Genomic DNA, 19,418 nt, shown 5'->3' with positions numbered 1-19,418 from the left:
CCCCAATTTAGCTGATGGGCAACCGCACCAGCTTCTTGGGAGCTCAACGCAGTGTTCCGTCAGTGGTTTGACATCGATGAGACTTGCCAGGGTGGACCGCCATCGTTGCCAGTGTGGACCGCCGAAACTCTGCCTTTAAGTCAGCTACCTCGAGGAAGGTTGCTCTCTAAAATTAGGACCGACCGACGTCGACGACGCGTAGGAGACTGGGCATTTCTATCAGTCCTTGACTTTGGTATTAATTTTAATGTTCTTAAAACCAGCGTGCACTAGGGAACATCAGAGACATGGGTCAAGGGACGTGAATTGGCTAAGACTTCTGCATCTACAATAATAATACTTGTCAGCATCCCTTCAAAAACTCGTAGCGTAAATGCAATGATGACTTCATGGCGCACTTAACATTTCTGACAAGGCGTTTTCAAGTGTCACCCATAAACGGTGCTACAGAAGGAATAATGCATAAACGAGTGTTGTGATTGCTTGCTGCATCTAAAATACTCGCACCGTGTAGCTTACTCAATGTCTCAAGAACTCTCACAGTACTCAAGAAGGCTGTGCAGTTATCCCAGATAATTTTGTAGTAGTGTCCCTCTTCTCGCAACGACTCAATATTGCAACATCTATTTTAATACCTCGAGGTGTTGGCAGGCCACAGTAGCTTTTTGCTGCTAGCTCTTCGGTGCATGAAGATACTTGGATCTAGCATCTCTTCAGTTGTTGAAGAAGGTGTGAGGTTTCTTGAAGCTGCCGACCTCGTAGTTTGGTTACGGCTGCCCATCAGTTGTGCCGAATTTAATAGAATAGAAACCGCTCGCGTGTCTGCGGAAGAGGTAGACATTTTAGTACCTATTCCTGTCGGGTCTAATTTAAAATTATTTTTATTTAATTTGTCTATTTCTAAAGTGTCAGAAGTTGTTACATAATTTACATTAACTTCTGAATCCGTCCCTGGTACATTATTTGACGAATGTGAAAAACCAAAAATGACCCAACCCAATTTAGTTAAGTATGCCACGGGTTCAGAGGGACCATTCTCTCGAACTTGTGAAGGAAGGGATAAAAACCAATTATCAATACCTATAATAAGGGTTGGTTGCACATTTTCATAAGAAATAATATTTTTCAAATCTGACAAATGAGAAAACCTTTCTAAGTCAGTCGCACGTAACGTCTGTCGTGAGACACCCAATCTGGCAATGGAACGCACTCTACGTAGTTTAAAAGGATCACCATCAAAATTGCGCCCTTTAATACATACGTCGACAAACTCTACTTCAGACAGTTTTGAGAGCCCCCCAATGCATTCCACCTTGAGGCTAGCCTTCGGTCCAGATGCCCCTATAGCGCGAGAAATCTTAGAATCAATAAAGGTAGAAGTCGATCCATCGTCCAAAAGAGCAAATGTGTCGACACTACCCTTAGGGCCACTTACTGTAACCGCCACAACTTTTAACAATGGCCGTAAAGTCTTATATTCATTGACAGTCTGACCAATGAACGTATGAGCAACTGTCTCGTTAACGTTTTTATCGGTTGTCATTATCGGAGGACAAACTGCGGAATTCATGGAAATGTGCGCTCGTGGTTGGTCCTCCTGAGATATATCCTCTATAGTAACATAATTATTACTGACAGAGGACCCCGACACACCCGACAAAAAATGTAAAAGTTTATGATGCTTATATTTACACCCAGAAATATTACATAAATCCCCTCTAGTACAATATTTATATCTGTGTAAACCTTTCTTAAGGCATCTGTTACAAACTTTTTCATTTTTACACCACTCAAACCTCTTTTGAGGTGTGAGAGAAAGAAATTTTTTACACATATCTATTACATGACACTGCTGACAATAAAGACATGTTAATGTCTTGTCATGCGTATTATCAACATTGTCACTCAAAGAAAATGTACTAGAATGTGATGAATTTTTCATTTTAGAATTTATTTTAGAATAATTATCGAAGGAACTACTAGGATGATTATTAATTATGCCAAATTGTAATTGAATATTTACCTCCCTAGTCAAAAAATCCGCTAAAAGTTCAAGTTTTGTTGGTGAACCTACAGACGTGTTGGAGGTGAAATTTTTGTTGGAAATAATAAAATCTATCCACCGTGATCTCATTAGTGGGGTCAATTTGGATAATACAGAGTTAAAAAGTTCAGGAGATTCTAAATAAGCTTTGTTTTTCAGTAATTTTATAATTTCGACACTGTTACGAACGCGACAAGCGAGGATATGTAAATCTCTCGATTCTGTGCCTAGCCTAGGAAGGGCTCGCAGTGTATTTACTTCATGTAGCACAATGTACTCTGGTCGAGCGAACCGCATTTCTAGCTGTGCCATGACTGGCGCAGGGTCGTGTGCTGTCACCAACAATACAGCAACGGCCTCTCGTGCACTACCACGTAACGCCATGCCAATACGTGTTAAGTTTTCAGCAGGCGTGTACGAAGAGGCTGACTCTTCGAAAACTCTTTTAAAAATAAACCAATCTAAATGTTTACCATCATAGGGAGGTAGCCGATCATCCCTGTGTTTTGAAGGACGGTTAACATTCGTTAAAGCTGTTATTGCATTTGCTAATAAATGAATATCTGACTTACCTGTGTGTGTATTATTTTTACAACAAATATTACTCTCCGGGTGCTGATTTGTAGTTACTGTTCCCTGGGGACACTGGTAACTACACTGTGCTGATGATTCAGCCAGCACCGCATTAAGAGGACCTGAAGATTGAAGATATGTAGATTGGGGCTCTGAAAAAGTCAAATGTCTGTTAGTGAATTTATTAGAAACAGAGACGCGATCCACAAGGGCAGACGTACCGAGGCGCGAATAAGCGACCTCCGAAACAGGGGTACGACTGCGGGGATACGTTGTAGAAGGTAGGAAATCCACAAGAGCCGAACTACCGGTGGCTTGAATACCAACAGGGGCAGTACGACTGGGAATGACCACCTCCCTAGGCTCCGTTGCAACATCCACACATTTGTTGAGCCAACCCTGGACATATTTAATAGACGAACGTACGCTATGTCGACTGTTACGTTCATCTTCAGCTTCAATTTCAGCTAGTTGAGCAGATAGCTCCAATTCGAGTACCTCACGTTCTCTTTGTTGTAATTGTCGTTCTCGCTCCGCTTCTCTTTGTTGTATTTCACGTTCACGCTCCGCTTCTCTCGCAGCTGCGGCTCGTTCCAAATCCAAAAGCTTTTTCGCATGTTCGACTTGAGCGGCTACGGAACGGGCTCTGACAGTGGAAGATGAAGTAGTGGAACCTGAAATAAAAGAGCGTGCTGCGCCCGTTGTTTCGAGCGGCGCGCTAGGTTCCTCACCAACTATATCCGCGGAGGATTCCGCTCTTGGCTGATTACTCTCACCCTTCGTTTGGGAACGTGTCTTCATGTCGGAAAAATTTAGAATTTTTATTATAATGTAATACTAAAGACGGCGAAAGAAAGGACCACAATGTTACGGATGGAAGGATGGACTGTATTAAGGCTGGTTAAAAATGAGACACGTTCTTAGGTGAGGTAAAATAGGTGTAATCAGCTCGCTAGCAAAAATATATAGACAATATGGCATAAGAAAACAAATAGTATATAAAAACAGAACGTCAAAATATAAAATTCAAATATATATAAAAAACATAAAAACTATCAAAAAGGTTGCCATCGGCAACAGCCATATAACAGTATAAGACGCATGACATCTTAGTTTTCTCGAATGTCAACTCTTGAGCTATCACGGGTTGACTAGGCCCGGTTAGGGTGGTGAAATGATATCACGTTGTGGACTGTATGATTATGTATTTTAGAATATATATATTACAAGTGTTAAGAAAGTGAGAAGTGCGTGCGGTGCCCAATGCACGGAATGGCCGAGTGAGGTGTCGCGGCAGATCGGGCTCGCTGCCGGCTCGGATGCCCCGCGGCGCCCGCAGACCCCGCAGCCGTCCACTGTCGTCGCTTGCGCGCCAACACGGGTTTCACATGACAACATGATGTCCGTAAAGCTAAGTCATGTATATAGCTAGTTACCGCTTACTATTAGAAGCACCGTCAGCTTGTACGACATTCCATGATATAAAAAAATCTAGTTAAACCTCAATTAAATGTGTCTCTATATGTGTTATTAGTTCGTTGAAAAAATAACAACATTCTTTGGCCATAAAATTTTTGGTGAAATATTTTCACAACACGAAAGAAGCTCGTCTTAAAACGGCGCTAAAAAATCTGACAGCATTCTAGTGACTCTTCAGAAAGGTCGGCGAATATTTTGCAAGAATATCTGCATCGGGAATACCACTCGAGACATGCAGAGCTTTAACGAGTCGGTGGAGACTTCTAAATGATGACGAAATTTAAAAATATCCGAAGGGCTCTAGTATAAATGCCAAGAGATTCTTACGACAGAGCAAAATGCTGACACTGAAATTAAGATTAATCGATATAACTGCTTTTATAATATTTTGAAAATGTTGCTCATAACAGTTTTTTTAGTTTTAGTATAGGTAAGTAAATAAAATAACGACGCCGACGAAAGGTTTTATATTGTACCTACTGTCCTTTGCATTATGACATTACATACATTACGTACATTTTACAATGATTATTTGTATATTTATTCTAATGTAATGTAATGCAATGGCAAAAGGGTTGACAGCCCACCGGATGGTAAGTGGTAGCCATTGTCTACATACATAAATAGTACTACAGACATCACGTTCATATGACACTTAAGATACCACTCATGATTTGCCAAACCTGATGAAAGATTTCATGCTTCTTGTCTTGTGACTTCACTGTCCAATCTGCACCATCTAAGCAATCTGCTTGGCGCCTATAAATAATAAATAGACGAGACTGAGGTACCTCTGTACCCACATTGATGATTTTTTACAGATATCGGGTACAGATTAAGTAGCTATTATTATAATCATCAAAACTTACATAATTTGATAATAATAATATTAATAAACTAAATTGGTCAATAGATATAAATAAACACAGTTTCGATTAAACGGTATTGTCAAACGGATTTTCAGTACTGTTTGCGAGTTTGTCAAAAGATTGATAGGCCTGCAGGTTATTTTATTTCAAACATTCGGTGTCTAATGACGTTGTTTTATTATTTTTACGTCTATGTTACGCGATATTCTCGCCAATTAAGTTTCAGATCATTATAATAATAATGATTTTACATACAATCAATATGATTTACTCTCGTATTCGTCCCATACCAATTTTATGATTATGGTAGTTGTATTATGCGGAAAAAATCTAAAATTATTAGTATAAAATTTTGGGTGCAGTTGGAGACAATATATTATATTTCTACCTGCTTCTATTTTAAAATATTTCTTTACCTTATTCAGTTTATTACATATTATAATTTCTTTATTTAAAAATACATTATAGATCATATAAGTATATTTCTGATACAGTATCTGTTTAAAATACTGTTTGCTACTTGATAATATTATTTTGATAACGTTCCAACGAATTGTTTTCCTATTATTCATTTAGATTTATTTTCTCTTGAAGCTATTTATCACGACATGTACGGAAAGGATACATAGAAGATTACCTGCTATTAAAACACTGCCCACACTGTCTTATAATTTTTATGCTATTAATTTTTGTCCGCCTTTGATACAAAAATCTCCATTACTGCAGAAAATGTGGTATTACAAACTCAATGGGCGGAGGAGTGAAATTTGTGAAGATTAATTGCAAATGTGCGAGTTCAATAAATATTTGTTGTGATTTACTTATTTCTGATAATAAACAAATTGGTGAACCAGTATCCAACAGGTTTTTTCATGCTTCATGCGTCATCCTAGAACCTCACAATAGTGGTAGTAGAAGCTAGTAGAAATACCGCATAATATGTTGTAACAATAAAAATACCTAGGACCGATATATATTTACATTTTTTCAGTGAAAGCTCTGTAGGCGGTACGTTCATTATTATCATCGTTTATTAATTTCCACAGAGGGTCTCTAAATTGTTTAACATGTTTGGTATCGTTATTCAACGTGTCGCGACACAAAAACGTCGCTAACAAATAAGAAGAATTTTAATAAAGCCCGCCGATGCGAATCCAAACAATCACGCTTCGAATTTCATTGTTACGGCGGCAAAACGACAAATGTCTCGGGGACAACAATAGGCCGAGTGTGAAATAAAATGCCGATTTATGGCTAAACTGGTTAAATCCCGACTAATAAAATTTCCAAAAAAAGTAATGCTTGTAAGAATCGTATATTGATTTGATGCTTTAAATTTAAAAGTTACATATATCTATCACAGTGTTATTCATACTTTTATATATATTTTACTTGGTTCGGACACTGTTGCTGTACCTCTTTCTGGTTACCAATATTCTGCGTATTTAAATTGGTTATTGTCATCATCTCCATATATAACCATAACTAGTATATTTGTATACCAGCAACACATTTAATTCATTTCTAGATGCTTTCCGACTCTTATTTCTAGAAGTAGATAAAATAAAGCATGGAAATTTTTTCCGATGTATGAGGAATATGACAAGACGTCAAAATTATCTCGTGATATGAATTTATTTTATTCAAATTCATCAGATCGTTTGTCATTAGAGTTATTTTAATAACAATATTAAGTCAATCTCACATTCACATAATTATTGTAAAATATTTTTAATATTTTCAGTTTACTTATGTCACAGATAAGACAATATTACACTAAGTAGATTAATTAATTATTTTATAAACGAGGTATACTCACATATTTATATATAGAAGATAGTAAGATCAGCATTAAATGTCTGCTGAACAAAACTAATGTTCATTTTGACAAGACCTATACATATATATAATAAAAATGTAACTGATCTGTCTATACATATTATAATATAAAAGAAAAGAGCCAAATACAATTATTGTTAGATATCTGTTTATCTGTGCGCAAATATCAGAAACAACTTAACAGATTTGTATGCAGTATGACTACTGCATAATGCGTTGGTAAGCTTCACTTAAATTTACATGTACATTTTATTCTAAAGAAAATACATTTATATAAAATTAATAGGTTATATGGGTATGAAATTGCAAACTTAGTATAATAATATTCGTATTAATATTTTTATTAAATATTTAAAGTATTTTTTAGTAATATCAGTTCAAAGTAAAAATCAGAGAGATAGAACACCTACTGACAACGAATGGTCAGTTCAATATAATATTAGAAATTTTACAACATAAAATATTGTAATTAAATTGAAATATTTGAACCAAACTATTTTCTATAAATTTTTATAGAAAATTAGATAGGTATTAAGTAAGATAAGTAATATTTTAATGGATGCCTCATTATAGACTTTCAGTAAAAGTGACAAGACTCTACGCTGACATTAATATCTCGACTGTCTTTACGTTGTTGACAGTGAAGGATTTCGTACACAATTCTACATAAACGAACGACATCGAACCGCGGTTGTATACAATGGTTCATTGATTACTTTGACGACTAATGAAAATAATTTGTAAATAAATACCACTAAGGTTGATATTTGAATATTAGCAATAAAGAGTAAAACAATTATATGTCATTAATATTCATTATATACTACAATTAAGTATTCTACAAAATATATTTATTGAATTTATTGTCAGACCGCAATCGTCTTTAATCACAGTATTAACTCCATTTTACCGTATTATATAGATTAATAAGTCAAATAAATATAAATATTATAAACAGAGCCATATTCATTGTCCTTTTTTCTTTTTAATAGCTCACATTTGCCAAAGACAATATCTATCGACTAATGGAATGTCACTGATTATGATCTCGATAAACATAAACATCAGTCTATATTTATACTTCAAGTCTCACACCTTTAAGTGTTTCTCAAATGTAATTATAATATATTTGAAATTTATTTATAATTCTTTAATCACAATATGAAATAAACACAACACGTGTATTACTTATTACATCTCTTACCATTTGTTTTGGAAATGGTTTCAAAAATATTGAAAAAGTAATAAAAAAAATAATTGGAAAAAGTTTTGGGCTGCCATAAGCTATTTTTTTCATATGATACATTGCATTTATTGTAGTTGACTATAATACAGACTATTCTAATATACTTACCTACCAAATATACAATACATCTTCGAACGCTCTCATAGGAAATCATACCAACTAACAGTAACTGCTGATTGATGAAGTTTTTGACATTTGAAACAATGCGCACAAAACATCGACCGAGATGACCTCATCTCTAGTGCGATAGCTAGTAAATCACAACATTTCGATGGTAGCTTATTGAAAATAATGATAGTTCACACTGATCACCGTTAGCTAGCTTCAAAGTAATCAATTAACACTTCTTTATCTGCAAAACTTGGAATATAACAGAATTATTACTTTATTTTTTTATACGAATAGCAAACGTACTGATTGTTCATCTGATTATAATTAATGGTTATGTAGTCTACAGACTTCGCCTATAGACATGAACATTATCCGTCTATTGTAAAGTATGGTCATGTGTTACTTCTTAGGCACGAAGTACTCAGAAATTTCATTTCATTACCACACTACTACAACATATATGTATCGTCAATCTATACATATATATAAAATTGGAGTGTCCGTTCGTAATATTGAAATAACCGTTTTTTTACATAGATATGAATATAAATACGGTACAGACACTAAAATAACAAATTTTACAATTTTTTGTTCGTATGTCTGTCTGTTTGTTTCGGCTAATCTCTGAAATGTCTGGACCGATTTTGACGAGACTTTTTTTGGCAGGTAGCTGATGTAATAAGGAGTAACTTAGGCTAGTTTTATGTTAGAAAATTTATTTTATTTTAGAAAGATAAAGTTAAATTCCAAGCGGACGAAGTCGCGAGTACAGCTAGTTTAAAATATAATTAAATAGGTAATGGAACTAAACCTGGTTGACTTCAGAAACACAACATTCCATATAATCGGTGACAGACTTAGACTATCTACTATGTCTGTGCAAATCTACTTTGTCTGTATGTGTATGGTTTAGAATATTACTTTCTTCATTATTGATTTCCAATCCATTAGTCGCCATCAGACAATTTACTTGTTTTACTTGTAATCATTACATAAATAACGGCAGTTTTGAAACTAAAATACTTTAAAATTTCACATATATCAATAAACACTTAAAATAGTAAGTGTTGTCTTACATTTTCGTTCACAATTACTGCACAAAAAGAGAAAAGAAAAAGGATTTGTTTTAGACGAAAACAAACATTTTGGTAGGAATAATATGCCAGTGCCTAATAAAATTTTGATGGAACGACTGATGGAATATATGGGAGAGCATAAAATAGTACCAGAGAATTCCATCGCGGACGACTTATTGACACATGTTATTTTCTCTGATGCGATCATAAAATCTAGCAATCTTATCTTACTGGTTATGTTAGAATAAAATATGCCTTCAGTAATATTTCTCAAATAATGAAAATGAGTAACTTATTTTAAAATCATCTAAATTATATATTTGGATTATTTTAAAGTAAGTTACTTGTTAGTGACTAGTATCAGTCAATCAGATAAATAATAAATGTCTATCAAGTTATAATAAAGAATTTAAGTTTAAGTTATAATAAAAAATCTTTGTAAAAAGTATTATATTTTTTATCATAAATACAGAATGACCTAAAGTATTACAATATAATAATAAAGTTATATCCAATGCTTTATATCCTAAAACCAAGAAAAATGTTCTGTTGTAATGTTGTTTTACTGTAATGATTTATGTATTCAAAATAGTCAGTTTTCTATAATTGATTTATTTCCTCAAAAGTTTACTAATTCTTCTCGCAGTAATAGTTATATAAAATGTATCTATAAAATATCTTATAGCTAAAAATAAAATAAATGTATACGTTAGGAACATACGTAGGTACATTTCATATTTAAATGAAACAGCATTCAATTTGTCTGTGAATTGAACACGAAATTGTTCACGTGAAACAAAATAATAAAAATTGTTCCAACATTTGACGTGGATCGATGGCAGGCAAGCGTTATCTGTTATTTTTCCACATTTTTATAGACACAACTTAGGAGGATAGTGGCTCTTTTGAGCGGAAACCAACTATCCAAGAATGATATCTACTCGCATCTCGTGGTTTTATGTCAGCAATATATTACTGTCGTTGCTGACATAGGGGCCACATTCTTGATAATATGGTGAGATTTCTTAAATATTGCCTTAATTACATGTGATATTGATCGGTATTCGGTTCACCATTCCTTTATCGTGTAGGCCTTGTTTGTTAGGGCCATTGAAATGTACCGTATATTAACGTAATGTTACATATATTACTTAAATTATATTTTTCACTTATCTGAATGAGTCTCATATAGAGGTGGATAAGTGCTTAGTAAGATTAATCAGCTTATTTTTACTGTAAATGAAATTTGTATTGAATATTTAGACTACGTTAACAATATCTCCAGTTTATTATTATTAGATCTCCGTTTTACTTCCGAAGGTCGCGGGTTCGATTCCTTGCACGGTGCAAACATTTGTATTCATGATCATGATTGTTTGGGTTTTTTCTATGTATATTATGTATTTATTTACAAACACATAATACAAGCTCCGCTTATTGTGTGATTAGATGGCGCTGTGTTAATTGTCCAGGGGATTTTATTTATTATTATAACATATATCTACACGTAAGTAATAAATTTAAATATTTAAATTATTTCTTTACCCTAATATTTATATATATATATGTATTATAATTTAAATATAAATAATATTTAAAAAAATCTATCACGATGAATTAAGTAATAATATACTATATATAGAGCTGACAAAACGAGCTTTTAAAACCGACATCGAGATATTTCATTTTATTTTTCAAAGTTAAACTCAATACAGTACATAATTAATTTTTGTCAATAGTACATACCTATCAGTGAACAATAAATAAATACAAGTAATACAAAGGCTATAATTTAACGATTCGCCAGTCAAAACAAGGGATTGGTATTTGTGAATCGATTGAGACAGACCGCGTCCGCCCAAATGAAATGAACAATAAATTAAGAGTTGTTTTCGAGACATCATAACTCTACTTAATTGAAGTACAAACATTTACATATCACTGACTTCAAGCTCTTAATTTAGATAATTAAGCAAATTATCTTAATGTGATTTTATTTTGAATTCATTTTATTAAAATAAAAAATATAAATTCATAATATTAATATTTTCTTATTTTTTATACTACGTATATATACATATATATACACATAATAAATATAATCAAATTAGAAGAGACTTAAAACTCCTATGTATGTTTTTGTACTTTGTTATTCATGACATATATTGACAATAATAATCACAATTATTCGCCTACAGTTATAGTTAATATGTTATAGATAGGCACATAAATATCAAAGTAATGTATTCTAGAAGCATTATTTATAATCGACTGAGTTTATATAAGTATATATCATTACTTTATTACCCATATGAATAGATCATAACATTGCATAAACTCAAAAGCGTTTACGGAACCACTTTACCTATAATTTTCTCGTAGAAAAGCTTTAAGACACGTTTATCCATGAACAAAACAGTACCGAGTTTGCCCTTGGCTAAATGGTATCTTGTTTACTGCAACACGATTGCGAATCTCGAATCCTTTCAGACTCACTCAGACGCCTTTGATAGTGCGCATTAGACGAACATTAAATATACAGAAGAAGTATGTGTTGAAAGAAACTCTTAGAGCCTTGAGGCATTTCAAACTAGCGTGCCTTGTGCCTTTTATGTATACGAGTCATTATAATTTTATCCATTAGACGTCAAACCTCTGTTATTATAACATAGTAAGGGCAAGCAATGATCGCCTTTACAGATGTGATTATCAAGGAGAAGTTGTTTTTCGTTTGGAGTTTCGACCAGTCAAATTGATGGTCCGTAATATGGAGCGCTTTCAACGTTAGATTCTGTGACGAGATGATTGGATATTTGTTTTTTAGTTCTGTTTAAAGATTAATGACTATCTGACTTGTATTGTAATAATACTACTAAATTATCTATAATTGCAAATTACATACATGGAAGGCATGCTTTTGAGTTAAACAAATTTATAGTCGCATAAAATTTAAATAATTTCACGAAAAGGAATGCTTGAGTACAATAAATTGCTTTCACAAACCCTCAATGCAATAACTTAATTTTAATGGGAAAATTCACTTAGTATGTATTTTAAAGGAGAAGTCTCTGGTATTTATAAGACGAACAATACATTTTAGGAGCTGCCACGGCAGACCATTTTCGCATAGCAAAATGAGGCTACTAGTTCATTAAAAAGATATATGCGGTCATTATGGGACATTTCTACAGAATATAATACTAATGTGGACCTCCTAGTAACTTATCGGACTATTGTAGTCATAATGCAATTTAAATAGTAGTTATGGTACCTATAGTCTCGGATTGTATAAGGTTAAGATTACTATTCTTGTTTTAAATTCATATTTATCTACCAAATAAGAAAAGCTGGCATAAACACAAACTGGTTTTAAGAGACTAAGTAAAGTGTCCAGGTTTACAACAGAAAAAATAAATAAAATAAACATATATAAGCAATTAATACACAGCAACATATACCCGTACACGAAAAGTAAATCTCGACTTTAAAATTTTATATAATAAAGTGATTCGCATTGCAATAGTTAACTGTTATGGAATAAGACCCGTAAACGGCAGTAAAAGTCAAGTATGTTAATGGTTTATTGTGATACTGAATTATCGATTATAATATGTACGTAAAAACTTAAGGTTTACAAAAAAACGTACTTACTTTTAAAAGTGTGGTCAAGATTTGTATCAAAGTAAAACATTTTTTTTGGAAAAACGCCAGGTCTTCAACAGATATGGGCATTCGGCCAAATATTGAAAGGTAGATAGATTTATAATGTCAGCAATTTACTTACGTATATTAGCTTCAATATATTATAAAGAAGTTTATGCTAATGTGTAGTACCCGACTTGTATACGAGTATAAGTACTAATATATTATATGAATATTTGTCTAAGTAGAGGTAAAGTATACATAACATTTACTACTTTTCACTCTTATAATATAATTGCAGTTGTTTTATATTACACTTAATTATTTTATTTTAAAATTTCGCTCTGATTGTGTTTAACTATAATAAATTTTGATAAAAATTATTCAATTTTATTTGTTATATTAAGAATTGTTATTTAAGAATTATGCAATTTCTTTAAATATTTTTTATACCTCAGGACAATTCACACAGCGTCATCAAGATCTGCTGCATCGTGCTTGTGAGCTTATGTGCAGATGTTTGCGTTATGGGAACTAAACAACTGATATGATTACAGATATATTTTTTTGTAAATAAAGTCATAATATATATATAGAAAACAATCAGGCCGATAAAAACAATCATACAAACTAGAACCCTTGGTCGTCCATCGGAAGTAAGGCGATGTGCTAAAGCGCGACCACCGATGCCGTGAATAAAAACTGCAAGATGGTAATTTTTAATGTATTCAAAATGATATAAATTTGTTTTTAAACAAAATATTAGTAAAACAAAAAATATTATTATTAAACAAAATGTTAATTTAACACAATTATTTTTAAAATTCCGTCCAAAAATATATTCCATGTTTAATAGAATATTAAAATCAACACGTATAGACTCTCTGTAGCAAGAATTCCTACTGGGATGTAACATAAAAGAAGAAAACTGGAAGCCACTTGAGCATTCGCTCTGCTTTACGATGATACGTTATAAAAAGAATTTTGAAATATTCATCGCATTTCATTTCAAATCTCCAGATAAAACAACAGTGAAAAATAATAAAAGTAACAGAGTTTTCATATTAGATAACTTTAAGTAATAGAAATACTAACTTTTTTTTATAAAACTGGTATGGATATAATCTTATGGAATGTTGACTTGATGTCGTTAATGTATATAGACATTTGACGTCGGTGGTACCCCTCATCTGATGCTATCCCTAAGATTTTACCCTTAAAATTGAAACACATCCATACAAAGAGAGCTACTTGACGGTTGAAATAATGTGACAGAGATACTCACAGAGACGACTTTGTATAAAGTCTACCACTCCTACGTTAAAACACTAAACACAATTTAAGAAAAAATAAATTTGTTTACGTGTCCTTATCCTTCTTTATTAAAATTAATGTAATGTAAATGAATATTCTAAAATATATTACTTCAATAAAAATAACAGACATCACATTAGCAATTCAGAAATTCAGTTGAAAGCAGCAGACAAGTGTTTCCACCAGATGAAATTCTTCAAAGCCGGAACTCCGCCACCGTGAAATTCAATTAAATTATATCTATGTAAGGCCCTAGGGCTTATTCAGGTGATCTCAGCCACTTTCATGGCGGTTGCATTCCCCTGCCGTTGTATACGACTGTATAACTTCAATATCGTGCATGCAATTTTATCTCTCGTTATAACCCTCATTTAAGAACTGACATTGCCTTATTATTTATTCTTTTATAACGAAAATTTGAAGTAATTCTTTAGATTTAACATGTTACTTACCTGCTACTATCTCCCAATAATATCAAAACAATGTATAAAATTAGGATCACGAAATGAACATTCAATAATAACCATAAAATTAAAACAATTTTTTGGTACAATTTTTTGAAAGGAAATATCATAAAAAAAGTTTTATCCCGAACCTATTTCAATACCAAGATCCTCATGACACTAGCAGCGTTTCAGCATTGAATTATTTAAGAAATATAATACAATCTTTCAAAATACATAATATGTTTTTTTCATACTACGTATCTTACGTGTATTGATTATATTTGTCAGTTGTAACGAACATATCACTATATTTTCGTATTTACGAAAGTAAGACAGAATTTCTTTTTAATACAAAATTATTACTAACACGGATCCCTATGTAATACAATTGTTAATGCTAGCAATAATTTTGTATAAATGTTGAGTAAAAATCTTCAGACAACAATACGCTAGATTAGCTAAATTTGAATAAGTAGAATCATGAAAAAGCCCGAATTGTGTTTAAATATCCTCTATCATATTAAAAACAACAAACAAAGATTTATACATATATTAAAGAAAATAATAGTAATAAAATGTAAAGTAATTAAAAAAGTTAATCAGTATCATATAATGAGGCAATAGCGTCATAATTACAGAGATCGCTGTCACAAAATGTCCACCAATAGTTGTATAATGGGCTCTTGATGCATCCCCTCCATATATAGCCATCATTTTTAATTGCTTTAACTGCACATATTTCATTTTTTTGGCACTTTTGTAAAGGTAATGTACCTCTGGAAAAATATTACAGTATTTAACTATTTTTCCTAAGTAAAAAGAATGGTGATGTAAAAATATGTGTACCTAACTGCTAACAAAGCAAACGTTGCCGCGTTTTATTGTAGTTTTTAGGCAAATCTGACCTGATCATTCGTAACTATAATTTATGAAGATCTGTTTAAACGTTTGAAGACTATGAACTTATTTGATTTACTAGTTAATTTTTCTAGTTTTGTTAAGAAATTTACATTTTGAAAAGTCTAATAGAACACACAGGACTTTTATAAGTTATATGATACTATATTTTTATTAAATATTTAAATTACATACACATTGCCTTCCAGGCAGTTGGCTTTGTCGAGCATATCTCCTTTTTTAATAGTCATATTCACTTCACATTTCAAACACGACATGTCCTTAAAAACCGTTTTTCGAAAATGCCTGGTACGTGAAAGTTCAACAACGTTATCAATCCAATCTTGCTTCTTTGAAAATATGTACGGCATTTCAGAAATTGATATATAGTTGCATAGATTACACGAACATACGTATGTGGTGAGATTGTGATTCGTATTGAAACATCCACGATCGATTATACCAAATGGAGTGTGCAGTGAATAACAAAGGTCATCATCGCGTGCGCAAATAACTGATGATATTCTGTTGAGTGAATTAAATCAGTTAATGGATGAATAGCATTTTTAGACCCTTGTTAACAAAGAGTACAAAAATAAATCAGTATCAAGTAGAGTAAATACAATTTAAATATACAATTAATTAAAAACTAGTTTCAGTACCGTAACCTGGATTTACTTATACGTACAATTTATTTTTAGGATCATTACAATCTTCGGTTATTACATTATTGCATGCTATGCATGATCTTCTTGAAAAAGCGATATCATATTCAGAGGCATTTAATGTAAACGCGTCTGTTTTTTTAAGTATACTAAAGTCCTTTTGATCTGTTTCAAAAAACATTAAATTTTTTGATAGACGCATTAACTCGTGTCTTTCAGTTAATTTATAAAAATCCTTCGGTAATTGTGACGAAGTGTAACTTTCATTAGAAAAATTAGTTGAAGAAAAATTATCATTATAAACCATTGCATCATTTAATAATAAATGTGCACTAACATTGTTGGAACTAAATGTACTTAACGTAACATTCACATTAAATAACAATGTGCTACGAGTAGGAAGTTGTTTAAAAATATTATCTTTAGCAATCTTCATATGTGAAATGGTAGTAATTTTAGTAGAATCAGTATTATACAACTCATTAAAAATTTCTTTAACATTTTTAATCAAGAATGATACTAAATGTGGGTTATCAGAAGATGCTCTTTCCGTAATATTATCTTCAAGTGCTTCTTCCACCTTTCTTCTAAAATATGGTAAATGATTCTTACTGTGTATAGATTGTATTTCTTCAGATTCTAATGTAGTTATCACGTGAACATATATAAAAACATTGATATATTTCATTATAATTAATTAAAAACTACAAACAAATCTTGATTTTGACAATAATTTCTAATTTTAATAGTGACTGATGATTTAATAATTGTTTTTCATAAGAAATAAGGTTTTATACTTCTATCGAATTCAATGAAACACAAAACTTGCAAAATATCCATTGTGCTATATTTTATTTTAACTGCGTAACTTCTAGATATTACTTTCTTTTTGTTTCTAAAATAATTTTGCTTGTTTGACCGCATTGTTAATTTAGGATTCTGAAAATCATTATTATTGCATACTGTTTTGTTACACAAATAGTACATTGAATTAAATGCTGGCATTTGTGTGCAACCTCTAGATACATAGTCGAGTTCATCGTCAATATTTACGTAACATAACTGATTATGTCCGCATACCATGTAGTCTGCGCTGAAAGGACAATAAATAATGTATATTTTAATTAATTCTACGGGGAACAGAACCGATAAAATATTGGGTAGTCTATATAATGCTGCATTATGACATATACCAATTCACACAATTGCAGATATTTAGAAGAGGCATATTTCGTATCCCTGTACCAATAATTTGAGTTATAAACCGGCTTGTTTCGTGAGCTGTTTTCGTTTGGAGGGTGAGATATGCCTGTGAACAACAGCTAGGGATGTATAGTATTTTAATCCTCTGGAATAATATCTCAAAGGTTAAGAATAATATTATCACATACCATCAGACGTTAAGAAATATGGAATATAAGATAATTTATATATAATATATTATTTATATTATTGAAAATATACTCCTATAATTATTTGATTTATATGATAATAATAATTTAATCACATTAGGCAACTATTGCTACAAGAGCTATTTATTTAATATTTCTATCAATTTCCATACTTACTTCTCACCCAATCTACAAATTTTATCTGATACTTTATTAGTTCCGGTGGTATCACAAACTTTACATAACAGATCCATTCTTTTAATTGGGCTTTGTAAGCGAATATTATCATATTCCCAGTCACTAATCTTACTGTATTCATAATAAGTGGAATCATTCCATGTCTTATCATTGCATAAATGACAGTTGCACACAAAAGTTCTATTTAATTTATTAGGTACAACACAACCCCTTCGAATGAAGTAATAATGTATTTCTGTGAAACATACTTCATCGTCTGCGCATTCTTTTTTGAATAATCTAAATGTACAAATAATATTTGTAGTTAGAATGAATATCCTACAAAGAATTTGTACTATATATACCCTTTATAAGAAATAGAAATAAAAATTGATACAGAGTTTACAAAGACGAAGTAAATTGTTGAATTGGAAATAATTATGAACACTTACATTTTTACATTAATAAATTATTAATTAGAGTTTTATAATGATATACGTTTTTTCGTTATGTTTTATTATATAGATATATACGTTTTATTTGATTTCATTAGAATTAACGTTACTAATTCTGATATCTCATAAAGTTAATGGAAAAAATGTAATTATTACATATTACTTACGAAGATCCCCTGTAACAATTTTCATCTAATGCCGAAGTTCCATTTGCAAAACACGAAAGACATTCAATCCTGCGGTAAGCAGTAATATTCACTACATCCCTTGTTTTCCTTATTATCTCACGAGTCCCATTCTTATTTCCTTCTCTCTCAATTTTTTTATATAATTTAAAATTTTCTACAAAGAGTTTTTTAAGTTCATTATCATCAAATTTTTCATCGTCCACAGTAATAGTTGTTGTAATTACGGACTGACCCAGAGTTTCGCCGAAATTGTTTTCAAGCTGGAGTCCTGATGCAATTTTCCTTTGTTCTTTAATAATACCAGACTCGCTCATAATCCTGTGGTATAATGAAACTAATATAAGAAAACTGAAGAGATTTGGGTTATTTACAGTTGGCATATTGTAGGTTAGCTCCTACTAGCTGTACAGAAATGACGTTTCATATAATGCTGCAGCCTTTTTGAAATAGAATATTATTTTTAAGTAAGCGGCCTGAACTTAGAAGTTGGTTTATATTAATGTTATTCCTGCTCCTCTATTTTCATACATAAAATGAGATTTGACTTCTTACATTTTTTTAATGTTATTATAATAAAATACATTGCAATAAATAAGGCGCGATATATTACCCGAAAAGAGATTGATATGAGCAAACTTTAAAAAATATCCATTAAAATCGGCGCAATATTGGTGCATTTTTTTATAGCATTCTCATTGAAACAATCGCATGTATTAGATATATTTATTTAATTTGACTAATGCACGTAGATATACACGGGTAACATGAGTTTATCAGTAAGTATTATTTAAATTTATTAAAATTAGTATAAGTACTAATCAAAGATGGCAGTCAGATAAAAGCTATAATAAAATTGCTAATATCCAAGAACATGCATTAAATGTACATGACTGAAATGCAGGAATAAAAAATACACTAAGAAAGTACATGTTGTAAGTTCAGGTCCATAAAACAATATAACAACCGTACACTATTAAGTAAATTGCGGATATTCATTTACCCACAA

At 31.7% G+C, this 19,418-nt stretch overlaps 2 protein-coding genes across 2 annotated transcripts; both read right to left on the bottom strand.

Annotated features, from left to right (window-relative positions):
- Nucleotides 1–15,234: 15,234 nt before the first annotated feature.
- On the bottom strand, nt 15,235–16,911 carry LOC131851100 (uncharacterized). Its single transcript, XM_059201530.1, has 3 exons — nt 16,225–16,911; nt 15,732–16,061; nt 15,235–15,415 (listed from the first exon to the last, which is right to left on the bottom strand). The coding sequence occupies exons 1-3, from the start codon at nt 16,887–16,889 to the stop codon at nt 15,235–15,237; spliced, it is 1,176 nt and encodes a 391-aa protein (XP_059057513.1). The 5' UTR covers nt 16,890–16,911.
- Nucleotides 16,912–16,963: 52 nt separating this feature from the next.
- Nucleotides 16,964–18,805, bottom strand: LOC131851110 (uncharacterized). The gene is made up of 3 exons (XM_059201543.1): nt 18,392–18,805; nt 17,770–18,069; nt 16,964–17,294 (listed from the first exon to the last, which is right to left on the bottom strand). The coding sequence occupies exons 1-3, from the start codon at nt 18,790–18,792 to the stop codon at nt 16,976–16,978; spliced, it is 1,020 nt and encodes a 339-aa protein (XP_059057526.1). The 5' UTR covers nt 18,793–18,805; the 3' UTR covers nt 16,964–16,975.
- Nucleotides 18,806–19,418: the final 613 nt, after the last annotated feature.

This window comes from Achroia grisella, unplaced genomic scaffold (genome assembly GCF_030625045.1).
Source record: "Achroia grisella isolate CSIRO2021 unplaced genomic scaffold, CSIRO_AGI_Agris_v1 utg780, whole genome shotgun sequence".
NCBI classification, from domain to species: domain Eukaryota; kingdom Metazoa; phylum Arthropoda; class Insecta; order Lepidoptera; family Pyralidae; genus Achroia; species Achroia grisella.
This window is presented reverse-complemented; position numbering and strand designations above follow the sequence as displayed.

What these genes read in the sequence shown, in the direction of transcription:
- LOC131851100 (XM_059201530.1), bottom strand. Translation starts at nt 16,889, where the DNA reads ATGAAATATATCAATGTTTTTATATATGTTCACGTGATAACTACATTA. An exon ending in AATGATCCTAAAAATAAATT is followed by an intron (nt 16,062 to 16,224) that starts GTACGTATAAGT and finishes TTCACTCAACAG; the next exon opens with AATATCATCAGTTATTTGCG. An exon ending in AACTGCCTGGAAGGCAATGT is followed by an intron (nt 15,416 to 15,731) that starts GTATGTAATTTA and finishes ATATTTTTCCAG; the next exon opens with AGGTACATTACCTTTACAAA.
- LOC131851110 (XM_059201543.1), bottom strand. Translation starts at nt 18,792, where the DNA reads ATGCCAACTGTAAATAACCCAAATCTCTTCAGTTTTCTTATATTAGTT. An exon ending in AATTGTTACAGGGGATCTTC is followed by an intron (nt 18,070 to 18,391) that starts GTAAGTAATATG and finishes TTGTACATTTAG; the next exon opens with ATTATTCAAAAAAGAATGCG. An exon ending in ATTTGTAGATTGGGTGAGAA is followed by an intron (nt 17,295 to 17,769) that starts GTAAGTATGGAA and finishes TTGTCCTTTCAG; the next exon opens with CGCAGACTACATGGTATGCG.